We start from the raw sequence: 16701 nt of genomic DNA, 5'->3' as shown, positions 1-16701 counted from the left end.
CTTTATTTTCTTCCAAAAGGAATGTTTGCCCTTGATTAAATTGATAACACCAATGGCCAAGATATCCTGTCTTTAAGCTTAGTTAAATATTAAAACATCAAACACTACATAAGCAATGCTTGATCGAAAAGGAGTTCAGATTCACGCTAATTAAACATAGACAATACCTCTTCTTTCCAAGGGTGGGTTGTTCCCTTGTAGGAGGTCACCAAGAGGATGGAGCCAGGCTATTCAAGGTGCTGCATGATGGGAGGACAAGAGATAATGGACAGAAGTTGAAACAAGACAAGTTCAGACTGGATATATGGAAAAACTTTTTCACAGTGAGGGCAGTCAAGCATTGGAACAGATTACTCAGAGAAGTTGTGCAGTCCTTGAAGTTTTTCAAGACGAAACTGCATATAAGTAAGTTGGTCAGATCTTATAGCTGACCCTGCTTTGAGCCAGAGATTGGACTAGATGGACTCCAGAGATACCTTCCAACCTGTGTTATCCTACGATCTTTTGATCCTATTCATGTTTTCTGTTGCTTATGGTTGTAGTATACTCTTGGTCTCTCTCTGGGTTCATACATTTTTTTTCTAGTAGCATGTATTTAATTATTTTTCTGGAAGGAGAAGCGAGAGATACTAGAAAGTAAGTGCTAGAATTCTTTGGACTTCCATAGGAAAAGTGCTAATCCATATTTCTCCCTCTTGAATTTTTCCATTTCTCAGTACCTGCTCCTCTTGGTGTACCAATTTAATTGTCAGTCGTTCATAAATTAACTAGCTAATTCCTTTATGATCTGGGGATGCATATGTCCTCCTTCTGGTTTATATTTTTTCTAGCTGTTTTATTAAGTACTTGTTATAAATAAATGTACCAGAAAGATTCTGCTGCTCTAGTTGCTCAGGCATCTCTTCCTTCATTTTCTTGTTAAAGACTAATTTTTTTCAATTTTTTCCTCTAGTCTTTCATTTTCCCACTTCAATTTTTTATCAATTTGAGTAATATTTCACAGAATCACAGATCACAGAATGGTTGGGATTGGAAGGGACCTCTGGAGGTCATCTGGTCCAACTGCCCTCCTCAAGCAGAGCCACCTGGAGCCAGTTGCCCCAGGCTGTGTCCAGATGGCTTTTGAATATCTCCATTGACGGAGAGTCTACAACCTCCCTGGGCAACCTGTGCTTGTCTCTAAAACAGACTCTGCCAGTACTTGGTCATCCTCACAGTAGAAAAGCGTTTCCCGAAATTCACATGGAAAGTACCATGTTTTAGTTCATGCCCATTACCTCTTGTCCTATCACTGGGCACCACTGAAAAGAGCCTGGCTCCATCTTCTGTGAACCTTCCTTTCAGGTATTTATATACACTGAGGACATCCCCCTGAACCTTCCCAGCTCTCTCAGCCTTTCCTCATGTGAGGTGCTCTAGTCCCTTAGTCATTTTAGTGGCCCTTTGCTGGACTCTCACCAGCAGCTCTATATCTCGCCTATACTGGGGAGGCCAGAACTGGACACAATGCTCCACGTGTGGCCTTACCAGTGCTGAGTAGAGGGGAAGGATCACTTTCCTTGACCTGCTTACAATGCTCCTCCTAATGTAGCCCAGGATAACTTTTGCCACCTTTGCAGCAAGGGCAAGCGGCCAGCTCATGTTCAGTTTGGTGTCCACCAGGACTCCAGGTTCTTTTCTGCAAAGCTGCTTTCCACTTGATTCTCTCCCAGCAGATATTGGTGCATGGGGTTATTTTAACACATTTTGATTTCATACTTAACAGAGTCCCTGAAAGGGTAAAGACCAGCAGCTGAAGAAATCTAAAAAGGCACAAGTAGTTACCTAATGCAATCTATCTGTTCATATGCATAGAGCCCCAGTTGGGCTATATGTAGAATTACAGTTTGACAGAGCAGGTGAAGCCCATCGTTTCAGATCATGGTTCAGTGCTGTTACTACACAGACTTTAAAAGTTCTTGGGTCTTGGTACTGTGAGATGCTTTTATGCTTTGCCTCAAAAAACTTTATTTTTTACTATCCTGAGTAATTTCATATCATCAGCAGAATGTATAAAGTTTCTATTTACTCTATATTTGAGATTACTCATGACTATGCTGAACAGCCCAGATTCCAGCAGAGACCTTCTAATGCCTTGCGAGTAACCTTCCTCCCTTCTGACAATTGACTGTTAGTTCCTTCTTTTCTTTCCTAACTTGGAAAAAGCTAATAATGCACAAGACGACCGTTCCTCTTGTGACATGATAGCTTCGCTCTTTTGAAGGCCTGTGAATTTTCCTAAAGCTTTATGGTAATCCAAGTTGTATGCACCCAAGTATCAAAGTATAGAGTTGCAACAGCACAGTTACCAGGTCATCTTATCCACACGTTCCTTTAGACAAGGCTAATAAATTTTTGAGACATGACTTCCATCTGCAAATCTGCATCAATTATTCCCCAGTTAAAATCTCTGTCACAGCTGTAAATCCCATCATATTGCCAAGCTAGGGTAAGCTTGTTAAAATATTCAGTCTTTGTCTTCTAAATTATTTGGATGCTTACCCTTCGATTACCCCAAGTATTATTTTGGGTTTTTTAATAAATGGTATTGAGGGGATGTTTTATAAAAAAAAAGAAAGTAAGACTGAACAAACCCACTTACTTTTGTGACTAAATGATTATAATTGGGAGTTCATTATAGAATGCTTATAAAGAAAACCAAATTCTGGAAGTATATTTTGTGCAAGAAAAAAAAAACAAACCACAAAAAAACCCCCAAAAATCCTTCAAGGTGAGTAATTTCCTGAACATCTACAGCTGTATGGCTAAATTATTAAATATTATTTTCTTTATGAGCTCTCTGATATTGTTTTCTCTGTTTTGATTTTCAGATACAGGTATAGGCAAATTTTATAGGAAGTGGATTAATCTAGGCTTTGGCTTTCATTCAGTTGTGCCTGGCATATACAAATCTGAGATATGTAATAGAAGAATTTGTTTTAGAGACATGCACATTCATATCAGTATCACGTTTCTAAATTTCACAACAGTCTTAATTTTCAGAGCTTCATACTTTATATGTGCTAGATTTCCCTATTGTGTCAATTGGCTTTTCTTTCTGTGAAGCACTGAAAAAATCATGTGTAAATTCAGATGAAAATTTCCTGTGCTGTTGACATTTTCTGCTGCTGAAAATGTAGCAACTCAATTTTGATTTTCAGCTTGCTTTAAACTTACAGAAATGGTGCAACTGCCACCTGTTTCTAATTATTCCTGAAAAGCCAGTAAGAGGTAGTACAAAGGCCGCTCAGGAGAATGATTCAGCGTAATCTGGAAACTTTAGCTATTGATCTTTGACTGATGACGTTCTCTGCTAAGCCCGATGTGTGCTGCCCCGATCAGAGGCTGTTCATAGTGTCTGTTGCATCCTGTTTTGTCCAAGGCATGAAACTGCAGCAATGAGGGTTCAGAGAAGATGGCGATATTCTTTTTCTTAGAAGTGGTACAAAATAATGAGACAGAGGGTCTTAAAGAGGTGCTCTTTTGGTAATGATCGCTTTGGTGAAAAATTTCAATCTCTACAGCTGATCAATGACATCAGCAGTTACCAAAGACCTTAGCCCATCACTGCTACAGTCATATGACAAATGTTCAAAACTGGATGTCTGTATTGAAATAGGCTCCTGAATCTATAATGATAATGAGTTTATAAGTAGTTTAATGTTTAGGTGGGTTGTATCTCACAGCAATTCATGGAGATTTGTGGATACGTGTCGCTCAGGTGTGACAACTTTACTGACATTAGGGCGAATAGATATGGGTTGAAAGTTTAACATTAGGCAACTGTGCTAATATTTTGACCTATTTCCCAGAAAAGTATATTTTTCTTTTTAATCTTAAAAAACCCCACAGTGAGTAAAGCAATTTTTAAACATCTCAGCCCAGTAGTTAACAGCATCCTCCAAAAACTTAGGATTGGTACAACCAAGTAAAAGAATTGGCCAAGGTTTCTTAAAGGTACATAGAGTAGGAGCAAAATCCTTCTAAGATGAAAGGCAGGTTTAAGGTTTATTGAATTTTCTCATTTCTGGGTATGAGGCAGTGAGACAGAAAAGCCCTGTATGAGCTGGATGTAAAATGAGCAGTTTCAGTATGATTGTGCTTTATTTTATGTAGACAAATAAATATATGCATGTGTGTGTATAAAATCCCTCACCTAACTTGGATTCTTGAGGAGTCTTGATCATCGTAGCTTCCTGGCTTACTGCATTAGTGCTACTATTTAATATGGATTCTTTTCTATTTCACTTAACACTGTTCTCGCCTTTTCTTAAGTAAATCTCACTCATCCTACCTCCATTTCTCAATGATGTGTTTATTTTCACAGTTCTCTCAACCATCTCTTGCACAGGCAAGCTCACTGACCATTTTTCAGTAACTTTTGAGACCAAAGAATATACTTTCTTCATGTGATCAGCTGGTAATTTGAAATCTAGGTCTCTTCATCCTCTTATTTCCTGGCAGCTTTTTCTGAAGGCTGTCATGGGCCAGCCAGTCATCCTCGAATGCTTCATGCAAAAAGCTGATCTCTACAGAAGCTCAGATAACTCTTGTCTTTAGCGATCTTCTTTATTGAATGCCCATTGTCCAGTGTTCTGGGCTTACCTTGAGGTATATTTATTCAGTGAGTCACATGAGCATCTGCAGAGCAGATAACAGCAATTTGTGGGACTTCTGTCCTAAGCTGCAAACAACTCTTTTGAAATACCAGCTGCCTCATCCCTCATGCACAAGAAAAAGGAGAAAGCGTTGAAACATACAATGAAAATTAACTAACTTTACCGTAGCTTAGTAATGTTTCTTTTTTCATCGTTAAAATGGAAAGCTCTTCATATAGTAGAATAAAGATTTATATTTTTATTATCAGGGACAGTAGTTAGAAGTACAGCTCCTAAAGGTAACCAGCTCCTCTATTTAAAGGCTTTTTTGGAAATCACTGCAAGGAGCAGGCAGGAATTCTCCCCTTCCTATGTTCACTGTTGCACCAGTGAATTCTGTGCTGCCTCTGACATACCAGAGACATGGCATTGCTGGTATTCAGATATGGTGAATTATAGCTCAGACCTAATGTTCCTCTGTTAGCTTTACAGTATAGAATATCCTTTATTTATTAAAATATAAACCCTAATAAAAATCTCATATAAAGAAAGCTCTCAAATGGTCATAGGCTTAATGTCCCTCCATCCTTTTTACAGGAAGAAAAATGACTAAAACTTGAAGTCAGACTCTGGCATGCTTGAATACCATATGCCTGCACTACTGAGAGACTGGAGCAGAGTATCTGGAGAAAGATGAGAGAGTGTGGGTGGCAATAGAAAAAACAACCACGACTGTAAGTTAGCAAGATAATATCCTTACTTTCTTCTGTGGGTCTCAAGAGTGATTAAAAAAACATTGCTGTTTTAAAAATATTGCTGAAGACTACAGTGTGACTCATAATGCTTCAGAGAATGGAATTCTTGGAAGTTTCACTGTAATGCCAGATTTTAGAATGGAGGGCAGCAGAGCTGCAGAGAAGTAACACAAGGCTATGTTGACGGAGAAAGAACATCTATGAGGAAATGCAGGCGAGAAAGAAAGGAAGGAGAATGAGCCTGGGGAGACATGACAAGGCAATTATTTATGCTGAGAACTGTTGCTTTCACTGATGATAGTATTTCATTGCTTTTTGAGCTTTTGTTGGCCAGCATGCCTACCTACACAATGCTTGGTCATATGCTTGGCAGGGGAAGATATGTATAACTTGTTGACCAATCAGACAATGAAAGCAGTTATGTGCGACTCCGAAAGTCCATCTTAGATCTTGCCTGAAACTTTTGAATGGAACTTTTTTTTGGGGGGGGGATGGTGGTGGTGTTTACATTTCTGGTAAATTCAGCTGTTTTATGAGGGAATGTATTGGCTAAAAGTAAATTTTCATTGGGAATGTTTCTCGAGTCAGAATAGACTTTCTGGTCAGAATAAAATAAAGAAGAATGACAATTATTTGGAATTAAATGGCCTCACAGTTATGGCATGCACCTGACATTTTGCTTGATATTGTAACATACCTGTTTTATATCCTAAATAAGTACCTTTGCTAGGACAGTGAGCAGTCTTTCTCCCACCATCTCCCACAAGTGGTGATCAGTACGTATTTCCCTAAAGTTCCAAGGAAATGATTTGTGTATTTCACAGGCTGTGACATTGGCGGGGATACAGAAATTCCATGTTTGGATCCATGAACATGGGCTGGGCTTGTACCAGAACCTTCTCCTTTAAGTGAGCGTCCTAACTGTCTGGCAGCTGAGGTATGATTGATTTCTCACTGTTACTTACAGGGGAAAAAGATATTGTTTATACTGGGAGCCTAAATACTGAAATCTAGGTGCTTTTCTTGACTTGATATTTGGTACTTCCTCTCTGAAAAAAAAATCATATATCCACCAGGGGAGCAAATATGACACCATTTGTATAAGTGATTGTCATATATCACAGTTAAATAAATACCTTAAGTGAACAATTAGTTGATATGTTCTTGGCTGAAATTTGTTCGTGTAATTTGATTGATGAAGTGTGTGGAGAAAGAATAGATTAACAGATCATAACCAGTTCATGAACAATTCATGAACAGGAAGAAAGACTATAGAGCAAGGAATTTGAATAATGTATATTTTATTTCACTAGTGTAACAGGAAAACATAGATTTTTGAGTTGTCCAAAATGGAAAATGAAATCTTTCTCTTTTTTTGTTTTACTGGAACATTTTTTATGGAAAATTAAATCTAGTTCTATTTAGAAATGAGACATATTAAATGGAAAAGGTGGCCTATTCTGAAAATATGAATATAGATATTTTTAGGTTTTATTTTTAATGTTTTTATGTTTTAATGAATTCTTGTTGGAATAATTTTGCAGTTTCAGGTGGATGACACATGGATTTTTAGCCAGGTTGAACTGGCAACCTGGGTGGATAAAACATTCAATCAAAAATTTGTCCAGCTTTCCTGGGCTTATGATCTACCAATTCCCTCATTTCCCAAAGCAGTGAACTGAGAAATGTTCATCCGTTATAGGATTAGTGCAACTAATTTGCTCTCATATTGCCTGTCATCCTGTAGATTTCATAATATGTGAACACAGCCAGACTGTTATGATCTCAGAGTCAGCAGTGAAACCTACAATGCGTGATGATAGTAGGTTCTCAAATAAACAGGATCTTGGACAGAGCGAAGAAACGCACCAAAAATTTGAGTAAACAACAGCAAGACAATCTGCATCTTCTCAGCTTAAGTAGGAAAGATGCTGAAGCTGGGAAATATTTTTGATATGCCCATTAATGGATGTACAACTCATCCAATCACTCAGGAGCTAATACTGCACTTTTCTGTTCTGTGCATAAAAAATGTCATGCCAAATGACTCTGAGTGCTATCCTTAATGATGAATTTACAACCATCAGTAAGGAGCCGTCTTCGATTGTCTGCATTAAAGCAGTGGTTGATTATAATCCCATCCAGTGATGCTTTTCCTTGGCCTTATTAAAAAGAGCAGCACACAAGGCAATTGTACCCTTGGGTGTCTTTTGACCTGCTCAAAAGTATGGCTTAAGTGTTGGTTTCTTTTCCAAAAAACCCCAAATTCCATTTTGCAGTGATGACACATCCGTTGTCTAAAGACGAATGACATGGGAATTACAATGAATGCCCTAATTGCTCACCTGGCATTAAAAATAGTACCAGGTTTCACAGATGATATTTAGCTGGGCATATCTGTCAACTGGCTCTCTCTTTTCATCATCCCACAGTCTGGGCCTTATTCGCATGCATTTGTAATGCAGTGCTGCAGTCTCTCTCACAGACCTTATGTGCTCGATGGCTCCTTCCCCATTGTCTGGCCCAAGAAGCACTGTCTTACTGCATTGAGCAAGAGAAGCTTGTCGGATCTGGAAATAAATTGTGAGTCAATGGGCAAGTTCAATAACTGGAAAGATAAAATGAAGTCTGGTTTTCCTTTTTGTAAGCCCCTTTTCTAAGGGTTAGATTTATCACCAGAACAAAATATTCCAAACTGGCTTCATAGTAACACAGAATATGTGGTAAAAGACAAAGGAGATCTTTCCAGTTTCCAGCAGTGTCTGCAGAAAGTGCCAATATACATCCTTCTGGATAGCTTCCTATCTAACTTTAGGAAACACAGATGTATTTCTATAGTACATACCAATATGTTTCAATGCTACTGGTAAATTACTACTGTTTCTCCAAACCTCTCTTAGTGTTCATGAGAATGCGGCTGAAGACTTTAAAGTTCAGTCAGTAAAAAAAATGAAAAGCAAGATCAATGACATTCTTCCTCGATCTGCTCTTCTTTTGTTCCATTCTGTTCCTCCCAGTAGATAATTTCTGGAAATTATTTCAGCTGAATGAGTAAAGTGAAGACATCTCATGGGAATAGGAGAGGTCTTGCAGGTCAGTTCTGGGGAATGGTTCCATGTATTACAAATTCTTTTCCTGCTTTTGCTTACCACACCTTTGCTCTAATCAGGTAGATAGAACTACTGACTTAGGTTAATGTTGTGGTAGATTATTTAGTATCAGAGAGATACATCAATCAGCTAGACACTAACTAAAAATACTATAGATCTGCATGAACATAAGAAAAAATAAAGCTCAGCATAATCATTCCAGTGATATGCATTCTAGAGAAGGTAATATACAGTTAAAAGGAAAAAAGAAAAAGATAAAATGAAATGGAGGAAACAGGACAACTGAGTTCCATCTAGTATTTTCCATTTCCCCAGAACTGTTCATTATTCACTGACATACATGCAATAGATGTGTTCCACTCAGAGTGAGAAGAAATAGAAATGAACTTGGTAATTTGCTTAAATTTTTGTTTAATTACCACTTTTTGAAATAAAGATTTCATTCTATAAAATGCACAACTCCCTGCCTCTCCCTTTCCAATGTTCCAAAACCACTTTGGACTAATTTTGATCTCTGTTTGCAGTTTTGCGCATGTGTCTGTGTATTAGTAGCACAGTATGTTCTCTATGTCCGTGTGCTGCAAATCCGGCTGACAGCAGCCTTGCACCCTCCTCTTTCCTTGTCCTTCATCACAAATGGTAAGTGATCAAATAACTGAAAAAAAATTTTTTTCTTGCATTGAATTGTGCAACTTCCAGAATTTCTTCAGCCCAGTCCCATAGTTTTTACAAGGGTCACTTCCCTCATATCAATTTTAAACAGTCATAACATGTACCTTTACATTTTACTTGCTGCTTAATAAAATACCATTTTTCATAAATATATGTTTTAAAATTTATCCTTACATTATGTAATGATTTTTATTCTTAGAAATTATTTCCACTATCAGGTCTTTGGCACTAACTCTATCTTTGGCATAATTGTGCTTATGAAGTTTTATGAGCCCTGAGAAAACTCTGAAAGATGTTTCAACACAAAACTTTTCAAGTTTATGGTACTTGAAGTGAGGTTCTGTGCTGTGAGACCTTGTTTGAATTCCACAATATGGCACATCATTTGAGGAATTGTGCCTGATAACCTGGAGTGATTAAATAAGTATACTGAATTTTGACTACTGCAAGGAGTGGACATCCTGACTGACTCTTCAGGCAAGACCCACCAAGGAAACAGAAATATGACCCTAAAAATACTACCTGGGATGCCTTGGAATGGATGTGAAAGCCCGGTCAAATGCAGACAGCTCAAGCTCTAGTTGCTTTATAAGCCTAAGCCAGTGAGAGGGAGAAGATGGATAGAGGAGATGGAAAGCTTTGCCATGCTCCTTACCCTCATTGCCACGGGTTTCAGTAAAATTTAAATCTGTTTATCATTTCTTATAGTTCCCATTACTCTAGAATGGACAATGGGATTCCCTTCTGCCAGGAGCCATGTGCCAATTCATCCTTGAATGTCTCCAGGAAGAACGGCAGCTCTTAGGTGTTGTCTTTATCAGACATTCAGGGATCGGCTCTGTGTCAGGGTAATTCTGGGCACTGGGGGAGCGATGTGTAGGAGGTTGAACTACCTTAGCCCATCTGGCCATGTCTTAAAGGTCCTTTCAGGATGGAGAATATTTATTACTTGAAAGGAAATGGAAGCAAATGCTTCCATGAGAAAAGTCAGGAAGGAGCTATTAAGTTGGAAAAGAGAGAGGAAACATCAAATAGGCCTGATCTTCTACGCTTGATGGGCACAGGAACTGAGGGATCCTTACTTTTGTGAGCATAAGCATTATACCCTGAGAAGAATTCTTATACAAAATATATTAGCTGAAGGATTTTAACCCTGTCCTGGAATGTAGTTTCACACAGGAAGTGCTGAATACTGCTTACAGTTCTAGTTAAGATGGCTGTTGATTGGAAGTGCATTTACCACTGTAAACCACTGCAAAAATCTCTAAAGAAGCAGGTGGAGGGCCAAGAAGACAAAAAATACATGGAGTAGTCAATTAAGTAGAGGTCACAGATGAACCCCTTTTCAAGAGGCATCATCAAGAATTTGTCTGAAAAGAGAAATTTGCAAAAAAGGAAGCAGGTGTCAAATTCCTTTTGGCAGCAGGATGCTTAAAAGCATTTAAAATGAAAAGCTACCTGATCTAAAGCTCAAGACACTGATAGGATGTGCCTTACCAGGTGGAAGGGAACACGTGTCGATAGGGTTTACGACTCTCACGCTGTAGGGAGGGTGCAGAACAGTGAGGAAGCGTGCTGACGTGACTGAGTTCTGGCAGGGTTCAGGACACTGGCACTGGCAGTGGGGAGGAACTTGAGAATGATTTTTGAGCTCTGTATTCAAACAGCTGTCTGCGTTCTGCAGCATGCTGTAGAAAAATAGAGGGTTTGAACCATTAGAAAAGCAAAGGAAGTGCAATAGCCCAGATTTTGATCATAATTACACCCAGGTGGTTCTCAAGTGAGTACACCCGTGTCATTGAAGTTACACCAGTGCAAAACTTGTGTGAGAACTGAATCAAGCCCTTTGTTTTCATGCATTTGTGTACCAAAAGAGCACTCTAACAGCTCTTAGTAAATAATAAATTAATAATGATATGATGATCTCCCTCATGACTCAAAGAAGTACAGAAAAATTAGTGTCGGAGTGAGAATTTGCTTGCAAGATTCTTTGAATGTGTCATTTCTAGATTCATATTGGATATATGATGCTTTGCGGGACTGATTTTAATGTCTGTTCTGATTTTAATTTTTATTTCAAACATCAGAAATATCAGATTTCATCAGTTAGTATGTGGTGCACAATACAAAACCTACGACATATACCTTATAGATCAAATGAGTAAGACCTCCGGTCTGCTCGTCGTAAAACACCTTTAAATCCCCAGCAGAAAGGAGTAATGAAAACAACTAATGAGAGAAGCAAGTGCTTTTGCTGTCTCCCTACTGTAAAGCAAATAATATTTTAGTAGTTGGTTTTGTTTGTGTTTTCCCCATTTGTGCCTCAGAATACACCAGATTGCGATGTTACGTCACATTTTTAATGACTGGAACCATGTCCTGAGATCCCCCTCCGACCACACCACAACTTCCTTCATTCTCTCCCACTCCTGGCTAGAGGGCTGTATGTAATTATGCTGAGGACATAATTCAATTAATTATTGACAGAACACGTAATCACCACTCAGATCTCTCTCTGATAAATCTCTTCGCTGCTCTCTGACTTCTGTTTGTCGTGCACTAGGGAGGTGGAAAGACAGTAAAAACGCGGTTTAAAGATCGGATGTTTCTCAATATCAGCCGGAGAGGCTTCTGACAGCCCGGACTCTTTAGATGTAAAGCGTTTTGTTCTCGTCTGTGCTAAACAAGTGTCCCCGGGAAAGCGCAGTGGGATGGAGGCTTCTGATTCATTTTAAGTGGAGGATATAATAGGAGCAGGTAACTTTGATTTGTGCAAAGGAATAGTGTGATCTCTTTCAGGGATTCCGGGCATTCACGGCAAATCTTTCTTCTGCAACTGATTAAAGAGAAAGTGATAAATACGAGCTCTGTGCTTGGTGTAAAGGAGGAATGTAGCTTTAGAAAGCTGACTTATTTTGGAAAAAATAATAATAAAAAAATCTAATTCCTGACCTCCGATAGCCTTTGACCAAAGTCTGCTAGCAGCAGAAAGTAAAGTCGAGGCTGTTTCTGTAACTATTAAATCCCAAGTGAGGACAGTGATCATTTCTGCCCGTATGACCGGAAAATGTCCCGGGGGCCGGCCGGGGTGGGGACGTGCCCGGGGGCTGCCCGTAATTTCGGATTACAACCAAAGCATGCCAAAAGCGGATAAGAGAAAGAGATAACGAGGTGAGAAAGCAAAGAAGGGCTTTGTTGTAAAGTAAGGACAACTAAGCTCTGGTGGGGAAAAAAAAGTAATCGCGTAGCCCGACAGCCCCGGCCAGCCCGACGCCGCCTGCGAGGATGGGCGCGGAGCCGCCCGGTGCTGGTGCTGGTGCTCCGGCATCAGCTCCGGCCATCGCACGCCCCTGGGAGCCGAGCTTGGCGCTACCGAGTGGCCCGGCTCGGGTGGGGGGGCTTCGCGGGGCGGCCCACCGCCCTTCCCCTAGGGCTGCCTGAGAAGGTCCTGACGGCGGCCTCCTGAGAGGAGACCCGCCGCGCGGGTTTGCAAAAGCTCCTCTACTTTTGTTTTTCACGGCACGACGCGCGTGGGGCTGGGAAAGGCGCGGCGGGGAGCGGGGACAGGCCCGCGCCCGGGGCCGGTGGGCAGCGGCGCGGGGGGGTGCGCAGCCCCGGCAGCCGCCCCCCGCCCCGCGGCTTCGTCGACGGCGATGAGCTTCGCGCCCGAGAGGGAGCCGGGGGCAGCAAGCACGCCTCGGCCTCTCGCCCCGCCGCCCCGGCATCACCGGAGGTGCCGGAGCCTGCGCCCGGTGCCGCGGGAGGCCGGCGAGGCGTCCCCCGGCGGGGCGGGGGGAAGGCGGAGTGCGGGCGGGTGTGCGGGGCCGGTAGAGCCGGCTGCACGGCCCGACGGGTCGGGAAGCCCCAGGCGGGCACCTGAGCCGCACCTTTTGACGCCTCAGCCAAAGCAGCCTCACTTCCAGGGGCGCTGCCCTCCCGCCGAGGGCAGGGGCTGCGGGGGTCAAGGGGGCCGAGGAGCGGGGTCGGAGCCCCCGGTTTAACCGTGAGAGACAGCCCGGCGCTGCTTTCCTTGCAGGGTAGCGGCGGAAGCCCTCACACAGGCTCACCTAAACCGTGAATGCTGAGGCACAGGGACGTTGCGGGGACAGGGGAACACTGCCGTGGCCAAGACAAGGACTACAGCGCCCTTACAAATAGCTTCCCGCAGGTTTCGCTCGGTCCTGCGGGCGCGACTTGGTCCCCCAGCTGCGGAGCGCGGCGTCCCCGGCTTGGCTTCCCTTCGGGCGGTGCACCCCTCTGCAAAACTTAGGGGCTGAACAGCCCGGGCGCCTCGTCCCGCTGCTCTCAAGGACAAGGAAGCGCTCAGAGGCACAACGGGAGGTGCTTAAAGACTCGCCGTTTCTGGGCGGCTTCACACAGCTCCTGCGGGCGTTGCGGGATGCTTTCCACGCTCGGCCTCACCTGTCGGGCTCCGGGGGAGCGGGCTCCGGCACCCCGCACCCTTTGAGAAGCAGCTGCCAGGCCCGGGGTGTCTGTGGGTGTGGGTGTGTGAGCCCCCTGCCCAGCCCCGCAGCTGCCGGACCCGCCTCGCCGCAGGTGCGGGTCGCGCTGCTCCGGCCGGGCTCTGGCTCCGGCTCCGGCTCCGGCACCGCCCGCGACGAGGCGACCTCGGCGGGACGGCTCTCCCGGGCAGGACGGCTTTCCCCCGCCTGTTTTTTTGGCCGGGATTCACTTGCCTGCGCGGCGCCGGCCAGCCCTGCACCTTCGCCCTCTCTGGGCTCAGCCCCGGGGGCGGCTGGCCGGGGTCAGAGAGGGAGCGCGCCGTCCTCCGGGCCCCTCTCTGGGACCACAGGGAGCCCAGGAGGTTCGGATTGCCCCTGGGGACCCCCAGTAACCCCCCCCTTCTCCTTCGGGCCGCAGCCAAGCGAAAGCCCGTGGCCGGCTCTCCGGGGGTCGCCACCCCCCAGCCCCCAGCAGCGCATCCTCTCCCGCCTGCCTTCCCCGCCTTGGCTGCCGGCAGGGTGTCCGAGGGCGGCAAAAGGGACAGTGAACGGTCTGAAGATAGAGAGAGGCACTCAAGGTTAGACGTGTATTTCCTCAACCTTTATTATTTAAAAAAATTCATTAAAAAAAAAAAGGTGAACGAACGTCTTACAAAACCCCCCCACATAAATAGGACATTCCGTTCAGCTCTGGCTATTGGCAGTTCTAGTACTTGACAGCATCAGACGCGATTTCCTGGCATTAGAGAAACCCATTTCAAAATCGGTCATCACAAAGAAATACTAGAAATCCCAGTTAGCACTTGCTAGGCAGCACGGAGCACTTGTACACAACTTTTCAGACACACACCCGCGCACACACGCAGCTGGGAACAGATCCCGTAGGAAGAGAGCCTCCTTAAAAAATAGTAAACGCTTCTCCAAAAGAAAGAAAAAAAGAGAGAGAGAGTTATTTACAAAACGCACATGGAAATACAGTATTGACAGAGCGTGGCTGGCAAATCAACATGATTTGAATAGAGAAAGGACTATGGCACATCTTGCTCGAAAGCTCGCACAGCAGCCTCCTTCGAGTGTCCCCGGGGGAAGGCAGCCCCTGCCCTCCGCCTCGCCTCGCCCTCGCCCTCCCCAGCTCTCCTCCCGTCCTCCCCTCGCCCCTCCGCCCCCACACTTCTTGCCAGGTCCTTTTTACACTTGGATGACCACCGTGCTGGGGCTCTGGAGCCGGGTTTTGTACTGGTCTAGCCAGGTCCTCAGCTCCGAGATCTTGTAGCCCTCTGGTCCTCTGCCTCCCTGGTACATCACCTTCTCCTCCTGGATGATGTAGAGCCTCTCGAAGTAGGCGCCGTAGGCGGCGCTGGAAGCATTGTCCATGGTGTCCACGGCCAGGGGGCAATCGGGCGCCCCTTCCCTCATCAGCTGAGCTGCCCGCAGCCTGTCCTGGAGGCACTGGTGCTTGGGGATGTTGTAGGCTGCGTCCGAGCTGACCCAGCCGTCGGAGGGGTGTGCTTCTTCGATGTACACCAGCAGGAAGTCAGCAATGTCCACGAAGTGCGCGGCCAGGCGCTGGAAGGACCTCAGGCGGGCCATGAACGGGGGTCAGGTGCAGCTGCCGAAGTTGAGGATGAGGGGTCTCTTGCCGCGGGCGAAGTCTAGGATGCGGAGCCTCTTCTGCCCGTCCAGCTGGATCACCTCGGGGTTGGGGGCTAGGGAGCCCACGTGCGCCGACTTGAAGAAGTCCAGCTTCTGCCCGTGCCACACGGCTTTCAGCGACTCCAGCGTGAACATGCGGTTGGAGTCAGACACGCAGACAGGGGGGTCGTCGGGGGGCGGCCCCTCACTGGCGCTGGCCGCCTCCTCCGCCGTGGGCATCATCAGCATCTTCTTCCTAATGCACAGAAAATCCAGGAGCCAGAGCATCACGGCGGTGAGCAGGAAGCGGGGGAAGAGGAGGATGCAGGCGGCCGCCTGGGTGAGCAGCTGCAAGGTGTGAACGCCAAGGGAGTGGAGCATCGCAGCGGCTTGTGCTGCGGGGCGCTGGCTGCCTGGGGGCCCCCACGCACCCTGCTTGTCGGGGTCTGTGCAGCACAGCTGAGATCCCGCTTCTCTTTAAGCCCATTTTATAGTCAGGGATTTAAATGAAAAGTGACTCCACCTCCGGCCAGAACCCGCCCCTCTGGAACTTGAGCCTGGGGATTACCTACCCCTCCACTCTAATGACCTAAAAATACACAGACAAAAGGGGAGAGAGCCCCGGCGGGAGCTGCGAGGGACGTGCAACGAGGCAGGGAGCAGCCGCTATCAGGCACCAGCAGACAGTGCGAGACAGGGCACCGCCGGGGTCCCCGGCCGCAGATAGCGGCGGGCGCTCGCAGAGAGCCCCGCCAAGGACAATGCAACAGGCGCAGCCCGGCCCCCGGCCCGGCTCGGCCCGGCCCCGCAGGGGCCCGCAGCGGCAGCGGGGGCCGGGGCCGTCCTGGCAGCGCCTGCAGGTGACAGGGACGGGCCACGCCACCTCCCTCCCCGCGCCTCCCTCCCCTCTCCTCCCCGCCCCGCCCGCCCGGTCGCCCCTCGGCACGGCCTCCACCCCACCACACGCCCGGTCGCCGCGGGGGCACCCGGGACTCGAACCCGCGGACCCGCCGCTCCCGCATCCTCCCGCCGCGGCGGCGGGACAGGAGGAGGCGGGCGGCTCCCCGGCCCGCGGGCAGCCCCTCGCCCGGCGGCGGGCGTCCCAGGCCCCGCCGGCGGAGCGCCCGGCGCGGGGGGTGCCAGGTGGGCGCGGGCCGGCGGGCGCTGCCCCGCGGCCCAGGCTCCGGCCGCTAGGGGTAGCTGTTGCCCGAGAAGCTGCCGCGGCGGCGGCTGCGGCGGCGGGGAGCGGCGGGGCCCTGCCGCCCCCGCCCCGGCGGTCTCCGCGCACCCGCGCCGCCTTGCCCCGGCCCCCGAGTCGAAGGGGCGGCTCCCCGGCCACGGGTGTCCCCTCGGGGTGTGTGTGTGGGGTCGCCGGCTTACCCCGAAGGCCCTCGGGAACGAGAGCCACGGCAGGAGGCAGCGGGGGGCGGGC

The 16701-nt window shown here is 46.4% G+C and overlaps 1 protein-coding gene across 1 annotated transcript; it reads right to left on the bottom strand.

The window, feature by feature from the left end:
- Positions 1 to 14216: 14216 nt before the first annotated feature.
- DIO3 (iodothyronine deiodinase 3) lies at positions 14217 to 15753 on the bottom strand. Its single transcript, XM_064460781.1, has one exon. The coding sequence runs from the start codon at positions 15648 to 15650 to the stop codon at positions 14826 to 14828; it is 825 nt and encodes a 274-aa protein (XP_064316851.1). The 5' UTR covers positions 15651 to 15753; the 3' UTR covers positions 14217 to 14825.
- Positions 15754 to 16701: the final 948 nt, after the last annotated feature.

Source organism: Phalacrocorax carbo, chromosome 9 (assembly GCF_963921805.1).
Source record: "Phalacrocorax carbo chromosome 9, bPhaCar2.1, whole genome shotgun sequence".
Lineage (NCBI taxonomy): Eukaryota > Metazoa > Chordata > Aves > Suliformes > Phalacrocoracidae > Phalacrocorax > Phalacrocorax carbo.
This window is presented reverse-complemented; position numbering and strand designations above follow the sequence as displayed.